Here is a 20,630-nt window from a genome sequence, read left to right on the forward strand (position 1 = left end):
ATAATTCTTGTATATAAAGTGTATATATAATTCCAATATATGTATATATGTTGTAGCAGGCCTTTAGTGGCGACTTAGTCGCCACAAAAAGCCTTTTTTTTAAGCGCCTGAGCTATTGAGCCAGCCAGCCCTAGCATTATTTTGGGTCGACCAACCAATTTTTGGCATTAATTTGGGCCGACCAGACACCTAATGGAATTAAGCCCAAACAGTGGTTAAATGTGGGATTAGTTTGGCTGAGTGGACACACAGTGTCCTTTTCCCATCTTTTTTTTTTTTTGCGCTGATTGGCCTTCATTTGGGGTAGTCTTTAATTTTTGTCCTTCAAATTGGTGGTCTTTAAGTTTTGTCGTTTACCTAATATCCCGAGGTTGTGGGTTCGAACACAGATCAGTAAAAAAAAAAAATATCGCAAGGCAGAATTTCACTGAGACATATTCATGTGCAAATTTTGCCTGAAGGGCAAAAGTTAAAGACTACCATTTTGAGGGACAAAAATTAAAGACCATCCCCAGCCAAGGCCACTCCTGCAAATAGCCCTTGGGCAGTTAGCTTCACCTTCTGTTGGGTCATATTGCACCTTTGTTCCTATTTTGTGCTCTGGTATTTAATTTTTGGCCCTCATAACAAATACTAACTTTTTCGCTTAATCTCCCACAAGTCATGCCCCGCTAGATATAAGTTTAATTTTGAAGGAAAAAATGTAAAAACTAGACAATTTGAAGAGCAATTCGTGCAATTTCATCATTTATGTTTCATTTGTGAGCTTTAGCTGTTAAAAACGTTCGTAGATAAATACCAAGATAAATATACAAATTATATTTTTGGAATGAAAATAGACATAGTATAAACAGGTGTCATTTCTCTTAAATTTTCTTAAATGTATGCTTGAATTTCTACGCTTAAAATAACTTGAAATACGTGTTAACATTATCCTCAATCATTAAGTATTTCAAGTTGAGAGTTCTAGATGTACATTTAAAGCTAATTACGACCAGTACAAATAGAGGTCTAGTGTGTTATTTCTGCCTAGTCAAGTTGACCGACACAATGTTGCGCAATAGATTCACACTTGTTTTCTTGGTAAAATTACTCAAATGACTATCTTATTGTAGCTTCCTACCATTTGTATCTATCCTTTTAAATCTTATCATTTGTAGCTACATTTTTGCAAAATAGTATATGTTTTCGCGTGTACGTGTTACTAACGAATACATGAGAACACGGTAAAAAAAAAACAGGATCCTTGATTTTAGCCTTTAACGGTGGAGCTATTAAATTAAATATTAATATATATATTTTTTGATGTATTTTAGTGATTTTTTTTTTTTTTGCTATAATGTATTCCCGTGTCTTTTTATTTTTTATGTATTTCAGTGATTTTTTTGGACGTATTTTAGTGATTTTTTTTTGTTTTTGATGTATTTCAGTGACTTTTTTTGATGTATTTCAAATACATTATGTACATTCCAACTACATATGAAGCCAAATACATTCACATTTTTGTTTATTTGAATGGATTTCAACAAATACATTCAGATACAAGACAAACAAATTCCAATACATGACAAGTACATTAAAAAACAGTGTGTTTGGCTATTAACAAAATACACTAAAAAATGCACTCAAAAAATACAAAGACAAATACATTAAAAAACAGTATATTTGTGAGATGTAGATTTTTTGAATGTATTTGTATTTGGCTTTTAACAAATACACACAAAAATACAAAAAATACACACGGCCAGATCTGAGACACCACCACCACCAAAACCCTAATCTCTCCACCTCTACGTCATCTTCTCTGCCGCCATCTCAAAATCAATTACAATCGACTCCACCACCACCAAAACCCTAATCTCTCCACCTCCACGCCATCTTTTCCGCCACCATCTCAAAATCAGTTACAATCGACTCCACCACCACCAAAACCCTAATCTCTCCACCTCCACGTCATCTACGGCATCTGTTTCGGATCTGTAAATACAGATCTACGACATCTGTTTCAGATCTGTAAATACAGATCTACGACATCTGTTTCAGATCTCCACCTCCAAGTCATCTGTCGCCAGCAGGTACGGTAAGTTGGACCTTTCACGCCGCCATCTACGACGACACAGGCCATGGTGATGGTGGTTATGGCGACGCAGATGAGAGAAGATAGTAGTGGTGGTTATGGCGGCGCAGATGAGAGAAAGTTCGAATCTAGTAATATTGTAGGGATCTAGTAGCTCAGTTGGTTAACTACCTGAACTCTCACCTTATTGGTGAGGATTCGAATCCCCACATTGTAATCCCCTTCTCCTACCCCCTATGTAATAAAAACAATTAAAAAAAAAAAAAAGAGAAGGGGTGAGAGAATTTTTTTTAGAGTTTTGAGAAAAGAAAAATCTGAAATGGATAATGAGTTGAAATAGAAAAAGATATATGTATTTGGGTATGCATTTTTTATATAACTACCAACTGTAATTTAAAAAACTTAATTAACTACTAAATATAATTAAATAAAAGGATAGTTAATATTAATAATTAGGTCTTAAAAAAAACTACAATGAGTAAAAATTCCTTTTTTCTTTTGAAATTCATGTAGCTAGAGAATACTTTTACCAGAAAAAAAAAAAAAAAAAAAAACATAGCATCCACGACCCAAAAGTTGAAACTTCATATATTGTTAAACAATAATTTAACGAACATATGACCAACTAAAATTAGTACTCAAAATAGTGCAACCAAACCACGGATACCCATTAAGATCATAGCAAAAAGATACATAAGTCATGCTTAATTATAATTAATACTGCCATGCTATAGATCACAACTAAAGTTTGATATGTTGAGAGAGGTGACTTTGCTATCTGATTACAGCTTAGCGGACAAATGCTAGTCTATGTATTATACAAAAAAAATCATCACAGTGCAAGGAGGATCAAAATTGTACAACAAAATGGACACGGGACAGAAGTGCCCATTCAGTACCCCAAACCACATCTTCGGAGCTCTCCATTAGTATTAGAAAGAATGGCTTTTGAATTTGAAAAAAGCAAAGAAAAAACATTTGAGCAATTTAACACTCATGCGGTCAAGCAGGAAGTAATCGAGAAAAATTTCCCAACCGCCTATACAAGTCAATCTCATTAGTTTCCATCGAACAGCCTGAATGTTTGTCTGCAGTGTAGATATATGTATCCAAAACCAGCCAAGATGAAGATAGCGTCAGTGGGTCACGCCGTTGAGCTTGCCTTGGAGGACAATAAGCAGCCTTCGGACTACCTCCTTTTTCTATCTTGTGCTCATGAAGGGGAGCCAATATTTATAAACTCAACGTCGCCGCCTTTTCAGTCTGCCCATAAAAAGAGACAGAGGCATGTCATCCCCTACTTCAGCCCCCGATATCTGATTGGAACTGGTGCATTCTTGGGTCGTCTTCTCCACCCCATCATGACCACCAGATATACAAGATCTGCTAGATTCATCTTCTGTCATAGCCTTATTTTGACCTTTGTCCGGATGCACCTTGGCAACCTTAGTAGAAGACAATGAACATCTCTTTGCATGCGATTTACGGATAAAAGAAGCAAGGATCATGCAGTCATCTGCTGTGTCCGGCAGTTTATCTATGCAAGACCTGACATTATTCTTCAATTCATTGCACTTATTAAGCTTGTGACAGCCAGAAGCTCCAGTATTCTCACCTTCCAGTGTGCGAGGTATTGCAGAAGCTTCCAACTGTCTTGCATTTTCATCAGTGCACAACCCTGTTGCAGAAGCATTTTCCCCAACATGGTTCTCACCAACATCGAGGTCAGCTGTCTCTTTATCCAAGTGTGAACGAGCCAATGGAGGACCTTGAGGGATAATACAGGGATCATTATATTCACTTGTGGAATGACGTTTATCCATAGTATTCTTGACCTTCCTGCGGATGTGAACAAGTAACTCAGTCTCTTCAACAACCGTCATTGACGAAGACTGATTTGGTAAAGATGATGAATTTTCTTGAGAGGGAGTAGTTCTACTCTTTTTCTTCACTACCGAACTGGTTCTCCTCCTCCTCTTGCGGATATTGCCATCTGCAATAGCAGAATCAACCTTACTGGAAGGAGAAACCTCCGGAACCTTATCATTTGGTGTAAAAGATTTTGCAGAATTTTCTTGAGAGGCAGTAGTTCTACTCTTTTTCTTCACTACCGAACTGGTTCTCCTCCTCCTCTTGCGGATATTGCCATCTGCAATAGTAGACTCAACCTTCCTGGAAGCAGAAGCCTCCTGAACCTTGTCATTTGGTGTAAAAGATTTTGCCTTACTGGAAGTAGACGGTCTTTTCTTCTTTCTGGCATTATGACAACCTTGTTCAAATGCCTCTTCATCATCCGAAATCCTCCCAATCTCCTGGTCTCTAGAAGATAACGAACTGCAGTTTAGAAGATCAGAAGACTCTGGGACTTCACTCCCCTCTGATTGTCGCCTCTCCATTTCACATCTTGCATCAGACCTAGGTGCTGTACCATCCCTTGCTGCTCTGGGCCTAGAAAGAGAAACTAAAACAATCAGTAAACAACCAAGCGGCTGAAAACACATCTGTTCCATCCAAAGTTGTGTACTCATGACCAGACAAAACTCTCACTACTGAGCAATAGTAGCAGTTTGTGAAAGAACCTGAGCATCTAACCTAAAACCTTAACTCTGAGTGGAGCGATCCAGGACCCCATGAAAACCTTACGTAACCAAGGAGGGACAATGATTATTCTCTAACACCTTCCCACACATGTAAACCGGTTCTTGGGGAGTGAACCTAATGAAGGGGTAGATATTAGGCTCAACAGGCTGAAGATTGGGCCAGAAGCGGAGAGGAGAGTAGCATCAACATGCAACAAAGTGGGTTTGGAGCAGAGTTTGTGGCTTAATGGGCTGCATTGAGAGAAGTCCAGAGCAGCTCCATGGACTAAACTGAGAGAAAGACAACGAGAGCAATAAAACGTGAGGAATGCGACTGCGCAAACAGACACACCAAAGTTTGGCTTTGATATTATGTGAAAGAATCAGTGCATCCAACCAAAACCCTAACGCTATGGGTGGAGTGGCTCAGGACATTAACAATCGTTTTAGAAGTAGCGCTATTACTCGCCTGATGACCCAAAGCAAGGTCGACATCCATCCCTCTTTTAAAAACATTAATTAGCGACCCACCAACCAAGGGAAAATTGTGTGGTAGCAGCCAGTTCAGGGGAGTGAAACTAAGACACCTTTTTAAAAAAAAAAAACTTTTTAAGTAAGAACCTGTCCTTGGACAAGTGGATTCTCTAATACGGTTCATTCAAGAATTACTCCCTGCGGTCCACAACAAGCGATTCCCAAAAAACAATGGATACACTTTTTGTTTCTTCCAAATGTATTGTTGTTTAATAAATTATATGAACAAATTTCTAAAAAGCCTCTAAAAATTTCTTTACTTTTTCTAAGAGTAGATTAGGGTAATTTAGTCAAATAACCCTCTTACTACTTAATATTACTAAGTGGTTTTCTTAATGGGTGTGCCAAAATCTTAAAAATCACTTATTGTGGACTAGAGGGAGTAATATATAATTTGATAAGCAAGATTATCAGCATTTTAGCAGATTTAAAAAGGACAAATGGGTACACCAAATAAGTTGCAATAACATCTATTGTCATATAAAATAATCTGTCCCAAACGGCCATCTAAAATAGAACTTTTCATTACCTAAAATCCCCCTGCTTTCCGCTGCCCCCAAGAAAAAAAATACTTTTTTTGGGCAGATGGGGGAGCAACAGCTATAGCACGCACAAACTACTTTCGGATTGAGATATAGTTGCTTGATTAATTGATATGGGAGCTATCAAAGTAAAAAGACAAAATAAGGCATCAGCCAGCCAGCCACTTCCAGAAGAAAATTCATCCAAAGGAACATAGTTCGCAATTTCTCCTCTTTCAATAAAGGTTAACAGTGAATAAATAATCACAACACGTGTAGCCAAAATATATGGAGCACGGTTATTGAATGCATACCGTAGCTTCTTCTTTTTATTCGCAGAAGTAGTCTCAAATCCAGCTCTATAATTGAGTTTATGTGTCGGAACTATGTCATTGGGTCTAATGGAAGGCCTTTCCTCCTCTCTGTCAACGAAGTTGGAAATAAAAGCTTCTCTTCGTATCTTTTTAGCTTCTTGCAGCATAGGAACTTCATTTGGAAATAGCGCCTTCCATCTCCTGTACTTTAGCACAATTGAATAAGAAACAAATCTGGGTAACACCTAGCACATATTCTAATATCATGCACAATTAATGAGAATCAATATTGACCTCACACGCCCTACAGGGCAAAAAAACAAAAAACACAAAAGCTAGCTTGCCCAAACAAAGTACAACACATCCATACCTCCGACACTGGTTATCAGTACGTGGATGAACACATGCAGCTACCTTGGACCAGGAATATCCATGTTCATCTATGGCTGATTTTAACTTCAAATCCTCCTCTTTTGTCCACGGATCCAATTTCAAAGAAGGATCTAAGCTATTGAACCATCTGAATCAACAGCAACAAAAAACACGATAAGAATGATAACAACTTTCTCCACCCTAATCGTCCCAAGTCAGAAAGATAATAAACACCTTTCTCTGCATTGTACATGAGTCCGCCCAGGTACATATGGAGCTACCTTCTTCCAAATAGGAGTTCGCCAAGGCACAGATTGACCTAAATTCTTCCAAGATTTAGGATGAAAAAGCATCACAGCAACTTTCAATCGCTTGTCTTCATCAGCACTCCATTTCCCGCACCTTTTCCTTGCTGGATGAAGAGTTTTAATCCACCTGGGGATTTCAAATAGACTAACAGCTTAATTCAGAGAGACATCAGGGAGAAGTAACCGCAAATAGCTTAGAAAAACTTTGAATAGAAGACAAATGTGAAAAGCAAACTCAAACATCAATAGCATTTGGGATTCAGAAGCCTCAGATTTAACTATGTGTTTCCTCCTCTCCAGATCCTTTGGATGAGATACAGTACAACATAAGTATAAATATAACAAACTTTAGTCCCGTCCAATAAAACCTTACATAAAAGTAGCTACACTACATAGAACCGGTTTGGATGGGATTATAACTTATGGCTTATAAGCATAAACCATAGTTGGAATCCTAACTGATGACTTTTGGCTTATATTTGCTATTTTGGCTTAAAAATAAGTGCTTAAAAGCACTTTTTTATCTGTACCCAAGCACTACTAAGGCCTCATTTGTTTTCATTAAGATTAAGACGTCTGAATCTGAATGCAAATCTGAATAATTAAGATGTTGTCTCTAGATCTGAACACTGAATTATTAAGACTATTTGTTTTTCAAGATATAAATGTTCATAACATAATTTTTTAAACATAATAAATATACAATTTAAATTCTTAAAAAAAAGAAAATATTAGAAAATAAATACAAGTTTAATAAAATAAAAATATTATTTGACAAAAAAATGAAACATTTATGTTCGCTAGTAATGGTGGAGATGCTTTGTAGTCGTTGTAGTTGGGGTAAGTGCGCGGTGGTGGGGGTGGTTGGTGGGGGTGGGAGGGTTGTGTGGGGAGGGGGGGTGTTTTGAGTGGTGGTGGTGGTGTGGCAGATCTGGGTTTAGGGTGGGGTGAGTGGTGGTGTTGTGGCAGGTCTGGGGTTAGGGTGGGGGTTAGTGGTTGAGGGTAAGGTAGGTGGGTGGTTGGGGGTTAGGTGGGGGTGGGTATGTGGGGTTGGGATGGTGTTGGTGGTGGGTGGTGAGTGGGGGGGAGGGTAGTGGGCGTGGGGAAGTGGAGGGTTGGGTGGGTGGTGGGAGTGGTGTGGGGTGGAGCTGGGGTTAAAATTATCCATACAAAATACCTCTTAATGATATTCAGACTTTGTTTAAGATCTTAATGATTAAGATCTATTCAGACCAAATAAGTGATTAGATCTTAATGTAAACAAATGCACTTATGGCTTACGGTCTGAAGTCTGAACCATTAAGATTCAGACCTCCATTAAGTGCAAACAAATGAGGCCTAAGTGCTTAAAAGCTATTTTGGCTTAAAAGCACCTAACAGGCTCATAGTCTCCGAAGGAATTGTTGAAAATCATTGATGAAATAGCGGAAGGCAAATTTAGTTATATGGTCCAGAAGGAGTTACTATTGATCATTGGTAAAATAGCAGAAGGCAAAACAGTGCAAGTTTAACTTGATATAGCTCACTTGCAAAGGCCAAAGAGAAGCAAAAAATCTATAGATCCTACTCTAGAATCTAGATACTGGACCCACACAAAAGATGGCCAATCACAAACACTAACTTCAAAGTTCTAACAAAAGTAGTGCTGAATACCGAGTTTTGAAGAAATTATCACTTAAGACCACAGAAGTAATCAATGTGATTCTTTAATACATTACGAGAAGCATTAAAGTACCTTGGAAAAAAAAATGATATGAGGAGATGACTGACCTATTGGAGCACTGAGTACCTGTGCGGCCTTCAATGACAGAAGCAACAATCTGCCAGTTACTCTCACCAAAAGTCTCCACAGCAGCAGAGAGTCTAATATCTTCCTCCTCTGTCCATTCCCGCCTAATGATTGAAGCATTCAAACTCCTCTGATAATGTGATAAGCACTGAAATGGAGTCCTACATACTCCTACTGATGTAGAGATATCAATCCAGTTACTCATTCCATTCTGCTGGATAGCATGCAATAGGTTTTTTTCCTCTAATGGATCCCATTCCTCATGTTTAATTAAGGGGTCTTCCCAGTTCAACCACCTGAAGGGAGTTAAGAGAAAGGGTACATGACCATTACTCTCAATTAATGATAAAAAGGAAAATCAAATTCAAAGCCTCTTTAACACAAAACTAATGATAAAGAAGCACCACTGAGAAAGTAATTTGGTATCCCCATTAAAAGCCTCAATCTTAGAACTTGCAGCAGCCAAAACTTTGTCTCTGGAATGGGGAGACCACACAGGATCATTTAAGGTACTTAAGATCTGACTGTATTATGGGATTTGTAGAAGTGCAGTACTAATGTTACATTTAGGTATATATGGTTTTTTGTGTTCATTTATATTGCCAATAAGATTCATGGCATATCAAAGATGATATGCATATGCATTATATGCAATCATTAGATTTCCAAAAGGTAATAAATAAACCAAATATCTTACTGTTTCTGGATCAGGAGACTACATAGGATTGTTTTAGGGCGGTAAATATCTGACTGTAATATTAAATTTCAAGATCATTAGGAGTACAATAATAATGTTAAATTAAACAGTACATGTCCATTCATGTTTATTTATATCTTCATAAAAACTTGTGGCATATCCCTAAACGTTTAGCAAACTTCTTATTCTCATAAAACTAGCTAGCCTAGCACTATCTTACTAGTGATCCAATACAATCCTTGATCCTACCACTTTTAGGCTCTATTAAACCTGGATTTGGAGGATAAGCCATTAGGCATGCAATGCTGACAGCTTGGCTAGTCATGATCCAGCAAATGTTCTCCATAACTTATTATGGGCCGAAAGGACATGATTTCCAGTAGTCATATTATAATCAATAGGCACAGCAAAAATCAAAATTTTGATAATTTTTCATATACATGCGTGCATAGAAATGGACAAAAACCCAGAAACAATAACCTAATTCAAGTATGAAGCGCCATTTATACTATGGAAAGAAGGTATGTCATTATTTTGTAAGGGGAAAAGGCATTTTAAATCTACCTTGATTGACATTCAGCGCCAGAACGACCAGGAAGATACATGGAAGCTACTTGATCCCAATTGACCCTGGGTAGAAATATCCTCATGGTCTCAGGGGTAATCACGAGTTCTCTAATTGAGGCAATAAGGCCATCAAGATCACCAGATTCTCTAGAACATCCATTCTCATCACTGCAAAAGAGGTTGATAAGACCAAATCATCCCAAAAGAGCTAATTGGTAGCAAACATGGAGCATTTTCCAAACACAAGGTAAATGAAATCATTCAGTTAAGCTTATCATGTTTGTCTCATCACAGCAACCATTTGACTCATCATATTCCGAATCTCAAGTTTCTTTTTAGAAGTTTTTCCACTTGTTAGGGTATTGTTCATTTCTCCCGAGAAGTTCTGGTTACAAGATATTACTAAGAGTACTTCAATATTTTGGATAGCACAAGTTGATAAAACCAGTCATAGCCAAATCCCTTCACGTTCCGACATCCAAACTTCAACTTCAGATCCAATTAAATAAAAGCAAGAAGATGAAACCGAAGGCAATAAACTGAGAGAAACTACATCTAAAGGTATAGAATTAAGGTGGGGGAGAAGTGGAAGACATAACTGAGAAGGAATTAGGGCCTCCCCGTCAATGAATATTCTTCAAACCAAACTGAATACCATTTTTATTTCACTAAGAATGAGAATTCCCAATCACCATAAGTATATTTGATATCCGTACAGGAAGCTCAGTTGGTAGCACAATCAGAAAACAGCACGCGCGCGCACACACACACACAGAGATGGAGATGAAGGGCTCAAAGTTGCAGAACAACACTCTTAAGGCTGAGAAGAAGGGAGTGAAAGTCTAATCCTACAAATAGACACTTCCATTATACCATCACCTTCACACTAATTTATTAGAACATCATTTGCACAAGGTTTATATGAAAGTTGACCAGTGTTAGAACACCTGTGTTGTTGCTTGTTTCGTCCCTGTTAGAGAACATAGATATGTGTATACAAGTGTTGTATGAGAAGGAATGTTATCAGAAAGAAGTGTTGTGTCAATAACATAGCAACTACAAGGAGATATGTACCTTAGTTGATTGACCGAGCGTTGAAGCAACATCTCTTGAAATTGTTGTTTAACTCCTTTCGCAAGATTCTCTCTATCTTCCTTGGACCACTCCTTACGACTCAATGAGACAGCAAAATGTGTCAATGCCTCCCTAAAGCTAGCAACATGAGAATTCTCAGCAGGTCCATAATGTATTCCAGATAACTTTTTTCCCTGGAGATGTGAAAATGAACTTAGGACCAGAAGGTTATATAAAGCAGTATTCCTTTTTTTTTTTTTTCATAGGTACAACTTGCATCAACAAATGTATGCCTTGCTTTTCCCTATAACTACAACTTGTGTCCCATATAATAACATCTACAGCAAAGCTACACATGTCCATTGATGAAATATTTGGCACCATGTCAATAGCAAAGAGAATTTGGACAAAGTCTATTCAAATATGCATGTTCAATTTAGGGCTGAAGAGGCTAAATGTCCCTTTCTTCTGATTTTTCATCAGGCTACCACCATTTTGAGATATGTTCAGGATCAGTGAAGGGGAAGTTGGAGAGAGCCTCGGCAAAATGAAAATGATGCTCTACTGTGTCAATAGTCATCAGTTAGAGACATGGAAACAGACTCTACGCAAAACAAACAACATTGCAATTGTAAACGCACCACCCCCCCTCAAAAACAAAAAAGTGGGTAGACAAGAGACAAGGTTAGCTTAAGAAGTAAATCACAGTGCATTTAAATTTCCATTTTTTTTTCTTGAAGACATTGCAAGAAAAAACCATTGGCACTTTCTCTGACGACGTGAAGATGCCATCAGCGACATAAATTACCTAGAACTTGAAACAATAAGGTTAACAAATGTTGAAATATCCTGAACATATCAACGTCCCAGTTTTACATGCCATGGTATTAAAGTTGATACTTCTTATCCATTTATGCAACAAAATCTCCAGTTGGCACACAAACTCTTTTATATTGGAAAAGAAAATTCTCATAGTTGTACACTAAACATACACTACACAAAAACTTACAGGTTTCGAGAATACAAACACTACTTCTTCTGTTATTTTATATTCAAGTTCTCCCAAGCAAACGTAATCTTTTGGCAACAAATTCAGAACCGCATACAGTTTTATTTTTATCTGGCGGTCTGGCCCCAAAGAATGAGCAAGGTAAGGAAAAAATGAAATGAGATGAAAGACAGGCAAAATGAATCCTGCATCTCAAGTGCTCATGTGTTCCTTATCCTAAATTATTCCATTCAGGAAGCAATATGAGATGGAATTCAACAAAGTAATAAATAATAAAGCTTGCAGTTAATTGGCAATTTGCAACGCTGACCTTTGCACTGGGCCTTTGCTTTGGCAAAGAAATTAACTGGACACGAGCATCTCTTTTTTGTGACAAGGCCCGCCCCATTCTCTTTTTGGAAGCGAGCTGAAAGCCCTTAAGGATCTTGACCCGCTCCGTTAATTTTTTCAACTCTTCCAATCTTGCTTCAACTTGCACCATCTTACTCCGAATAATTTTCTGACAAGACCTATTCTTCTTTATGGCATCAACAAATGCCTGTGCTGATTTCGGGAAGCAAACAGAATTAACTGACACAGCTGTGGTTTCAGCACTAGAATCATGCCACTCAATGTCATTAGTGCATCCTTCAGGAATCTGTATGGTTTCATCTACACAAGCGGGAAACCCTTCCTCAGCATTAGTTCTCTCAACAAAAAAATCATTGGAAGTTTCCTTTTCCGAGGTTATGTTAGTGACACCCACCTGCTCAAATTTATCTAAACAACTCGCCTTTCTTCCCTTCTCAGTATCTGTATAAATTATAATAGTAACCAAAAAAACACTTAGTCGCAAATAAGATATACATAAAAAGATAAAACATCCTTGATACCCAAACAAACGAATAAACAACTGTTTCCCGTAATGTAGAAACTAATCATGACCAAAATCAATAGAATGAACGATTTAAACCCTATTTTCGGTTCAGCAATGAGTATAGCCAAAATTCTACACAAACGAATAAGCAGATAATCAAAATCAAAAAGGAAATAGTATACCATCATCATAAGCCTCAAAGCGACGCTGAATAACACGTAGGATTTCAAAATCATCGTCATCATCGCCAGCTGAAGGAAAAGAACACAACGGTTTCAATGTTAACGGCTCTCGAAGCTCCGTTGATAGCGCAAATCGCTCTTGTATACTACGAACCAACTCAATATCATCGTCATCATCATCATCCGTACCAGATGGCGTTACATCATCCACACCGTCCACGTGTCCATCGGCGATATCCTTGCCGGCGAGAAGGCAAGCTTTTTTTATAGCTTCCATGTCGTCTTGGAAGCCGTCATCGGAATCGTTACCGGAGATATCTTCATCATCGGAGTTGGAGAGCATTGGGGAATTTGGGGATTTAGGTAATCCGAGGTTCTTGGAATGTGATGTTAGGGCTTTTAAATTGAATGTTACAGTTGAATTGAATGAATGTTTGATGGCGGTAACAACTAATGTTTTGGAACGTTGAAGAGACTCTGGCAAGATTTGGGCTCAATAATAGAGAGCCCATAAATAGGGAGGAAATTGTACGGTTTCCCTTCAAATGGGCTGCTATTTAATTTTTGGGCCGAAGTGCACAAATATCCGGTTTTGGAGTCACCGTTTAACTTTTATCCGTTGTTTGAACATTTTTGCAAGTTTATTCGCTTCTGGCACACCTTCATACAGTCGCATCTCAGTTTGATAACTTCAAACATGTGTGGCCTTGTGAATGTAAAACATCAAACATTTTCGCCTGAGTCATATATGACTGAAGTGCATGTAACATTCTGCTAAAGTTTCAATGTTGAGGATCATTGGGAATTAAGGATTCAGTTAATCCAAGGTTTTTGGAATGTGTTGCTGGGGCTTTAAAACTTAAACAAGAGTAAAAATAGAGTGTTCAGTTGAATGAATAACAGCGAGCGATAACAATTAATGCTTGGAAAATTGAAGACTCCGTAAGTGTGAAAATTTGGGCTCAATAACAGAGAGCCAGTAAAAAGGCTTTAAATAGGAGCTATTCGAATGAACTGGGCGTGAGGGTGGGCCTACAATCTTGAAACCTCAGCTCAGTAATCTTATATGAAGTGGGCTTCGAGCAACTTAAGCAGTCTGTTAGTTGGGTCGTAGACTCGTAGTTAATGATTTGAAATAATTACTTAGCGTTGGTATTGGTATTTCTAAGAGATAATTATTGATAATAACTATCTTTTTAATTTATTTATATTTAGTAACTACAGTAATTTTGTAAATTACCATTCGTAGTTACACAAAAATACATCAAGCTTATGTGGCTGGAGTGGTTATTGGGTCGCCCAGGTTCGAACACAGCCAACGACATTATTTTTCTTACATATATAGCGAAAGTGTACACTCAAATACAACGAAAATATACTGTCAAATACACGCGAATACACAAAAGATAGCTACGAATGGTAAGAAGGGACAATAAGATAGTTATTTATGTAAGTTTACCTAATGATTTTAGGGGCAAATGCGCATATGGTCGATTCGAGGATGCTATTTAAGCCATAGCCAAGGTTCATAAATATTTATAAGTTTAGCACTTCAGAGATGAAAAAGCTTTGTGTCTGAAGTTAGGACTGACTTCAGATAAAATGTTTGAAATTAGCATATTGCTTGTGCAGGAAAACTTCAAATTAATAGATATTTACAAGAATTTACAATGTGATAACTAAAACGTTGGAAGCGAAAAGAATATTATTGTATTGGTGAAAAAGGGATTCTTGACTTACAGACAATGGGTTCAAGAATTAAGTTTGACTAATTAGGTTATTGTACGAACAATTTCCCAATATAGTTGTCTGAACTTCGTTACGAGTATGCGCAGCACATAACAGACGGGAGAGTCATCCCGAACACAATTCAAGGCATTCAAGCAACAACATATTATAGATAGCAACGACCCTTGAAAACAAAGGGATCATAATCTATCATTCAAAAGTCCATAACCTCCACACCAATAACAACTTATAGGTGCGCAAGGTTAGGCAAGTTTGTTAGTTAGGTCAAACCTATGTCTACTCCATTATCCCATAATTGTACCTCATCAAATTTCTCGCTTGAATATAACACTGCTCTCTATTGTTCACTACAAACATTCGATTATACAAGCATTAATTAGTCCATCATTACAAACAATTTACATTATCGTTTTAGGAGATTCAATAAGAATTCTTTTCTCTTTTACTATTCAATTCTTTGATTATGATTATAAATTATCTCACCTACCTTCTTAATTATTATTTGTTGCTTCAAACCTTAAATCATTTTTGGTACAAATAATTGAATTAATTTCATTGCTAAAGACCCCATTCAAATAAATCCAACTAATTTTTCTAATAAATATTTTTTTAGCTAGACAATTAGATGTGTTGGTATGCTGCACAACAACCAGTGCCATGAAATCTATGTTAATCAGCACCAAGTGGAAGAAGAAGAAGAAGAAAAAGAGAGAGAGAGAGAACGATGAGAAGGAGCGAAAGATGGGTCTTTTATCTCAGGTTTACCAATACTGATTGCGGATAGAAAAATGAAATTAAAAATAATTATGTCTTAAATGACATTGTGCAAACAGTCTGACGGGCAAAATTACATTGTATAGTAGTATATTACTTTTCATTTTTTCCATATGGGGGATAGGATTTAGAATTTCTACATGTTTGATAAATTGGAGGTTGAGACATTTTGAGTATCAGTCTTACATTTTAAAAATTATCACGAAAATGAATTTTGATCTCACTCAACCATAAAAGCTAACACGTGATATGAGAATTGTTCAAAATGAGGATATATTGCTTCAACTAATGTAGGAGGATATAACTCTAATAGTTTGATATCATATTAAAAGAAAATAAATTTTGAATCTAACTTAATCTCAAAAACTAACTCATGAGATAATAATTATCTATAACATATTAAAAATAACAGCACACTCCCTTAACAATTAACATTAAATTCTAACAAATTTATGGTCGTCACCATACGGAATGCCTAGCAGCTTCTAATTGATGATGCAACCGTAACATTTACATTTCTGCAGTGAAGACCATGCCAAAATTTACATCAACAATTAACATTAAATACTAACAAATTTATAGTCGTCACCATACGGAATGCATAACAGCTCCTAATTGATGATGCAACCATAGTATTTACATTTCTATATTGAGGTGGGCGTTCGGTTTTTCGTTCGGTTTTATCAAATTTCGGTTTGGCTATTTCTGGTTCGGTTTTTTGAAGGTGGACACCGAACACCGAACCAAACTATTTCGGTTCGGTTCTTTCGGTTTCGGTTTTTTAAAGTTCGGTTCGGTTTCGGTTTTTTCAATTCGTTTTTTTTTATATAATATTAGAAGCGATTCCATTGACACTAATTCATATTCTCAAAAGCAATAAAACATAAAACTGATAAATTGAAATCAAAATCAAACAAACAGAATACACAAGAACAGAAAACTATAATCATGATATAGGATTACTAGGTGTTATATACATACCGTAAGAATAATTAAGAAAACACATAAAAGACATGCATTAATCCTAAAGACACATCCTGGTTACCTTTCTTTGCTAAGGATATTTGATTTTCTCAATTGAAGTGGAAAATTAGGGATACAAATGCAAAAGAGGACTTATTACAATTGAGTTTTTTATGCTTTAAACTTAATGGGTCTGGATTTTTTTTTTTTTTTTTGGTAATGTATTAAATTTCGGTACACGTTCGGTTTTTCGGTTCGATTTTATCAAACTTCGATTCGGCTATTTCGGTTTCGGTTTTTTGACGGTGAACACTAAACACCGAACCAAACTAGTTCGGTTCGGTTCGGTTTGTTGAAATTTCGGTTCGATTTTTCGATTTTTGTCCAGCCCTATGTTGAAGGCCATGCCAAAATTTACATAAATTCAACCAGACAAGTACGTCACGGTTTGTGTTTAGAAATATTGGAACATATTTGCAATCCTTGTCACATTGATGATTTGAACTAATGTTGTTGAGTTGGAGTCTGTCACTCTGTTATACGTTAGAGGTAATTTCACGAATTATTCAACTTTTGTTTAGTATATTAAAGATATCAAATTATTTTTTGTAATAAAAATTCGCGTAATCTTTTCAAGGTTTTGAACATCATTAAACTATTTTTTTGTGACTAAAAAAGTTATTGGACTTTGTCTGAGCATCATAGATAATAACGGAGGAGCCATCCCTACCAGGCAGGCAGCCATAGGTCATAACGGACTCTTCGCGCAATTGACTTTGAAGTTGACTTGCTCGGCTTAAATAAATGGTTTCAGTGTTTCCATGGGCTTAAAATGAATGGCTTTGGTGTTACCTATGCGGTCATTTAATTCTTGTATGTCGTACATGTCATTCTAATTGGGATTCATCTCGCATATATGTTGCATATACTTGCATATACGGGTGATGGGAGTTGGGGTTACGTATGCAGCAGAAATTGCCGGAAAGTAAATAAGGGAGACATCACAAAGTGGCTCTTAGTCAAAGGACAATTATTGTGTGGGCCTCTTTTTTTTTTTCTTTTTTTGACTAATATACAGAAGTCTTTGGGTTCATCCGATTTGCAAAATCTTGCTTTTGGACCAGCACGATCTTATCCTTATTTATTAGGAGTATACACTTCACAAGGGGTCGTTTGGTAGATAGTTAAAATTATCCCAAAATTATAATTTTAGGATTAATTTATTCCATCTATTGAGATTATTTTATATCATCTAAAAGATGGTATAAAATAATCTCAGTATAAGTGAGATAAGAAGGTATAAGCTGGAATATCCCAGCACTAATTTTTATACCATGTTTGGTACAAGGTATAAATTTATACCTTCTACTAAACATGGTATAAAAATTAGTGTTGGGATATCCCAGCTTATACCTTCTACCAAACGACCCCTTACTACATTAATAAAGAAGACTAGAATGAATTTACATTGTGTCACTGTCAAGTCATTAAAGTGAGAAATGTTTTTCACCATAATTTTTTTCATTTATTCTAAAACTCGAATCGGTGACCTCTGGTTAAAGACAGGGATCATATCCATCTCATCACAATCCTCGATGATAATGTGTGAATCTTGATGCTCTTATGAATCCACTCAGGGGTGGAGCTAGCTGTCACGACCCAACCTCGTAGGCCGCGACTAGTGTCCGTGCTGGACACCCGTACGTACCCAATAACCCAAACCAGTAAATAAGCAGAATATACAGATACAGAAGTCGAATGACGTTACTAACTATTGTAGTAAAACAGATATAGCGCGTGGAAGCCGATAAGGCTATCCTAAAACATAGCGACCCAAAATATATACACAACCCACATGTATGTTTACAGACCTCTACGAACAACAAGCAAATCATAAGACGGGACAGGGCCCCGTCATACCCTTGAATAACATACATATGTGCAACAGAAGAGTCTGTACCCAAAATATAGGCTCCGGACAAAGGAGCACTCCAAGATAGCAGAATAGAATCCTAAGCGGGCGGATTAGCAAATCGATCATCTGTACCTGCGTGGCATGAAACGCAGCCCTCGAAGAAAGGGGGTCAGTACGGAATATGTACTGAATATGTAAAGCCTGAAGTACAGAAACAAAATCATAGTCGAAACAGAACTTGCAAAAAATGAGTGTAATATCCAGATTATCAAATGCATATTTCCAAAACATAAAGAACGTATGCAGAAACATATGCCATATCATATCCAGCCCCCGTCAAGGGACACGGTGAACAGAACGTGGTCGCCACCCCGACACTGGCGCCACAACACATCATGCTCCAGAATAGGGAATAACTCTGTATCATAACATATCATATCAGATGGCCATATCAAATCATATCATGTCATATCAGAATGTGTGTACATGGCACAGCATACTCCACAACCTATGTACAAGTAAACCTGCCCCCTCACGTCGAGGCACGGCGAACAATGCAGTGGAATACGCTTGACAACATATCCTGGCCCGGGCTCAGTGAAGGAAACGTTGAGGCTTCCACGAATGGAGTAGTGAGAAACTAATGCAAAATAAAATATAGCACATTTACGGAGACTCAGTAGCATAATTCAGATGACAAACCATATGACAGAAGCGGAGCAGTAATCATAGTGTATGCATTTCGGATATCCCAATAGCATATGTCAAAATAAGCTTTTTGTAATCATTTTCATGTTTCAAAATACATTATGGGGCTTATCAAAATAATTCAAACGAATGTCATATATTTCCAGAGACTCAATAAGACCTATCGGATGACAAATCGAAATAATGAAATTGGACAGAATCATAGTGAGTGTATTTCGGATGTCATAATGGATTACGGAGAAATAACCTTTCTACGATCGTTTCCATGTTCCAAAATAGTTTATAAGACTTAAGGGAGCATTTAAAATAATTTTTTATTTAGTAGTTAGAAGAGTAGTTAAAATATTTCCTTTAGAACCGCTCGAAGACAAATCATAAATACAAAAGGGTAAAATCAGAAATAGTGGTCCACCTCGGGACAATCGAAGCGAAGGGCTCGAATTACGTATATTATGCCTATGGAATCACCTATAGAGGTCCTAGGGACATTCCATAACTTTTTAGACAATTTGTAAAAGTTTACATAATTCTTTCAACCAAAATATCCTTAAAGGATTCAATTCCGTTGAATGATAAAGGGGCATTTTTTGAACGCGGATTCCGATGAATAGAACGCTTCCCGAGATTCAAATCCGATCCTAGTACACCTAGAACATGCCAAAAGAAGAATAGGGGTAGTTTTACATACCTTATTCGCTCCTTACGCCTCTCCAAATTCAAATCCCGTTTCGTCCAAAATCTACATTTGGTCACATTTACCAAATATTAATCATAAGGCTTAAGAGTCCAATTTTAACCAATACTTGTCTACAGAAATTTGGGCAGCATCTCCCCTATACATAAGGCATCCCTGAGATTTAACTCGGCTCCAAATGTCAACAACCATATCAACAACAATACCAACAACATCAACAATCGAATTAAAACGCATTCTAGCATGAATAGTATTCTTTTCTACATAGTGCGACAACTTCCAATCTAACTTCGCACTTCCAAACCAATATCAATGTTTTCATATTCATTTGCTAATCAAGATCATTCCAACACAATTAGGAAGCATTTCATATCATTCTACAAAATATGTACAAAATATACAAAAATTCCACCAAAATCATAATTCATCCGAAACCTCTAATTTTCGACATAAATATCCATAACACATTTTCATCCTCCAATTTCATTAACAATAATCATAATTCGTGCCTTAACAATTTCATTTTTCATAATACATAAATTTACCATAAAATCACAAAACTTCCCATAACAACTTAACAACAAATCTTTCATGCTAATATGGACTAGCATCCTTCTAAATTCACCAACCAACATAACAATTCACATATAGCTATTTCATAATTTTTATTTCCGTAATGAAGTCGAAATTAATACTAACAACATCAATAGCAACATCCTCCACATTCTACAAGTTAACTACATTTATTTTCATCCAAAATTCTCTTCAAATCTCATTCCATAATTCACAATACCAACGGACGAATTTATATCGCTATTTTTCCCGTTCTAATCCGTTAAAACTTTAAATAAACTTGTTAGCAATGAAAAGGAGCCTTATCCATACCTTAAGATTTCAGCCACCACGTTATCACCCTCCTCCTTGGTTGATTTTTACCTCAAATTGAAG

General features: G+C 36.8%; 1 protein-coding gene across 2 annotated transcripts; it reads right to left on the reverse strand.

Moving 5' to 3' along the window:
• Positions 1 to 2,973: 2,973 nt before the first annotated feature.
• LOC132633236 (transcription factor MYB3R-2) lies at positions 2,974 to 13,345 on the reverse strand. Of its 2 annotated transcripts, XM_060349513.1 has the most exons (10): positions 12,880 to 12,971; positions 12,587 to 12,633; positions 12,152 to 12,492; positions 10,833 to 11,026; positions 9,756 to 9,926; positions 8,476 to 8,790; positions 6,632 to 6,832; positions 6,396 to 6,545; positions 6,026 to 6,226; positions 2,974 to 4,525 (listed from the first exon to the last, which is right to left on the reverse strand). In XM_060349513.1, the coding sequence occupies exons 3-10, from the start codon at positions 12,320 to 12,322 to the stop codon at positions 3,319 to 3,321; spliced, it is 2,610 nt and encodes an 869-aa protein (XP_060205496.1). In that variant the 5' UTR covers positions 12,323 to 12,492; positions 12,587 to 12,633; positions 12,880 to 12,971; the 3' UTR covers positions 2,974 to 3,318. The 2 variants fall into 2 exon arrangements, with proteins under 2 accessions (XP_060205496.1, XP_060205495.1); XM_060349512.1 differs by having other exon boundaries at positions 12,152 to 12,633; positions 12,880 to 13,345.
• Between the last annotated feature and the right edge of the window lie 7,285 nt (positions 13,346 to 20,630).

The sequence above is a fragment of the Lycium barbarum genome, chromosome 3 (assembly GCF_019175385.1).
Source record: "Lycium barbarum isolate Lr01 chromosome 3, ASM1917538v2, whole genome shotgun sequence".
Classification (NCBI taxonomy): Eukaryota; Viridiplantae; Streptophyta; class Magnoliopsida; order Solanales; family Solanaceae; genus Lycium; species Lycium barbarum.

What these genes read in the sequence shown, in the direction of transcription:
- LOC132633236 (XM_060349512.1), bottom strand. Translation starts at nt 13,222, where the DNA reads ATGCTCTCCAACTCCGATGATGAAGATATCTCCGGTAACGATTCCGAT. An exon ending in AGCAAAGGCCCAGTGCAAAG is followed by an intron (nt 11,027 to 12,151) that starts GTCAGCGTTGCA and finishes TCACATCTCCAG; the next exon opens with GGAAAAAAGTTATCTGGAAT. An exon ending in ACTGATAACCAGTGTCGGAG is followed by an intron (nt 6,227 to 6,395) that starts GTATGGATGTGT and finishes GCTAAAGTACAG; the next exon opens with GAGATGGAAGGCGCTATTTC.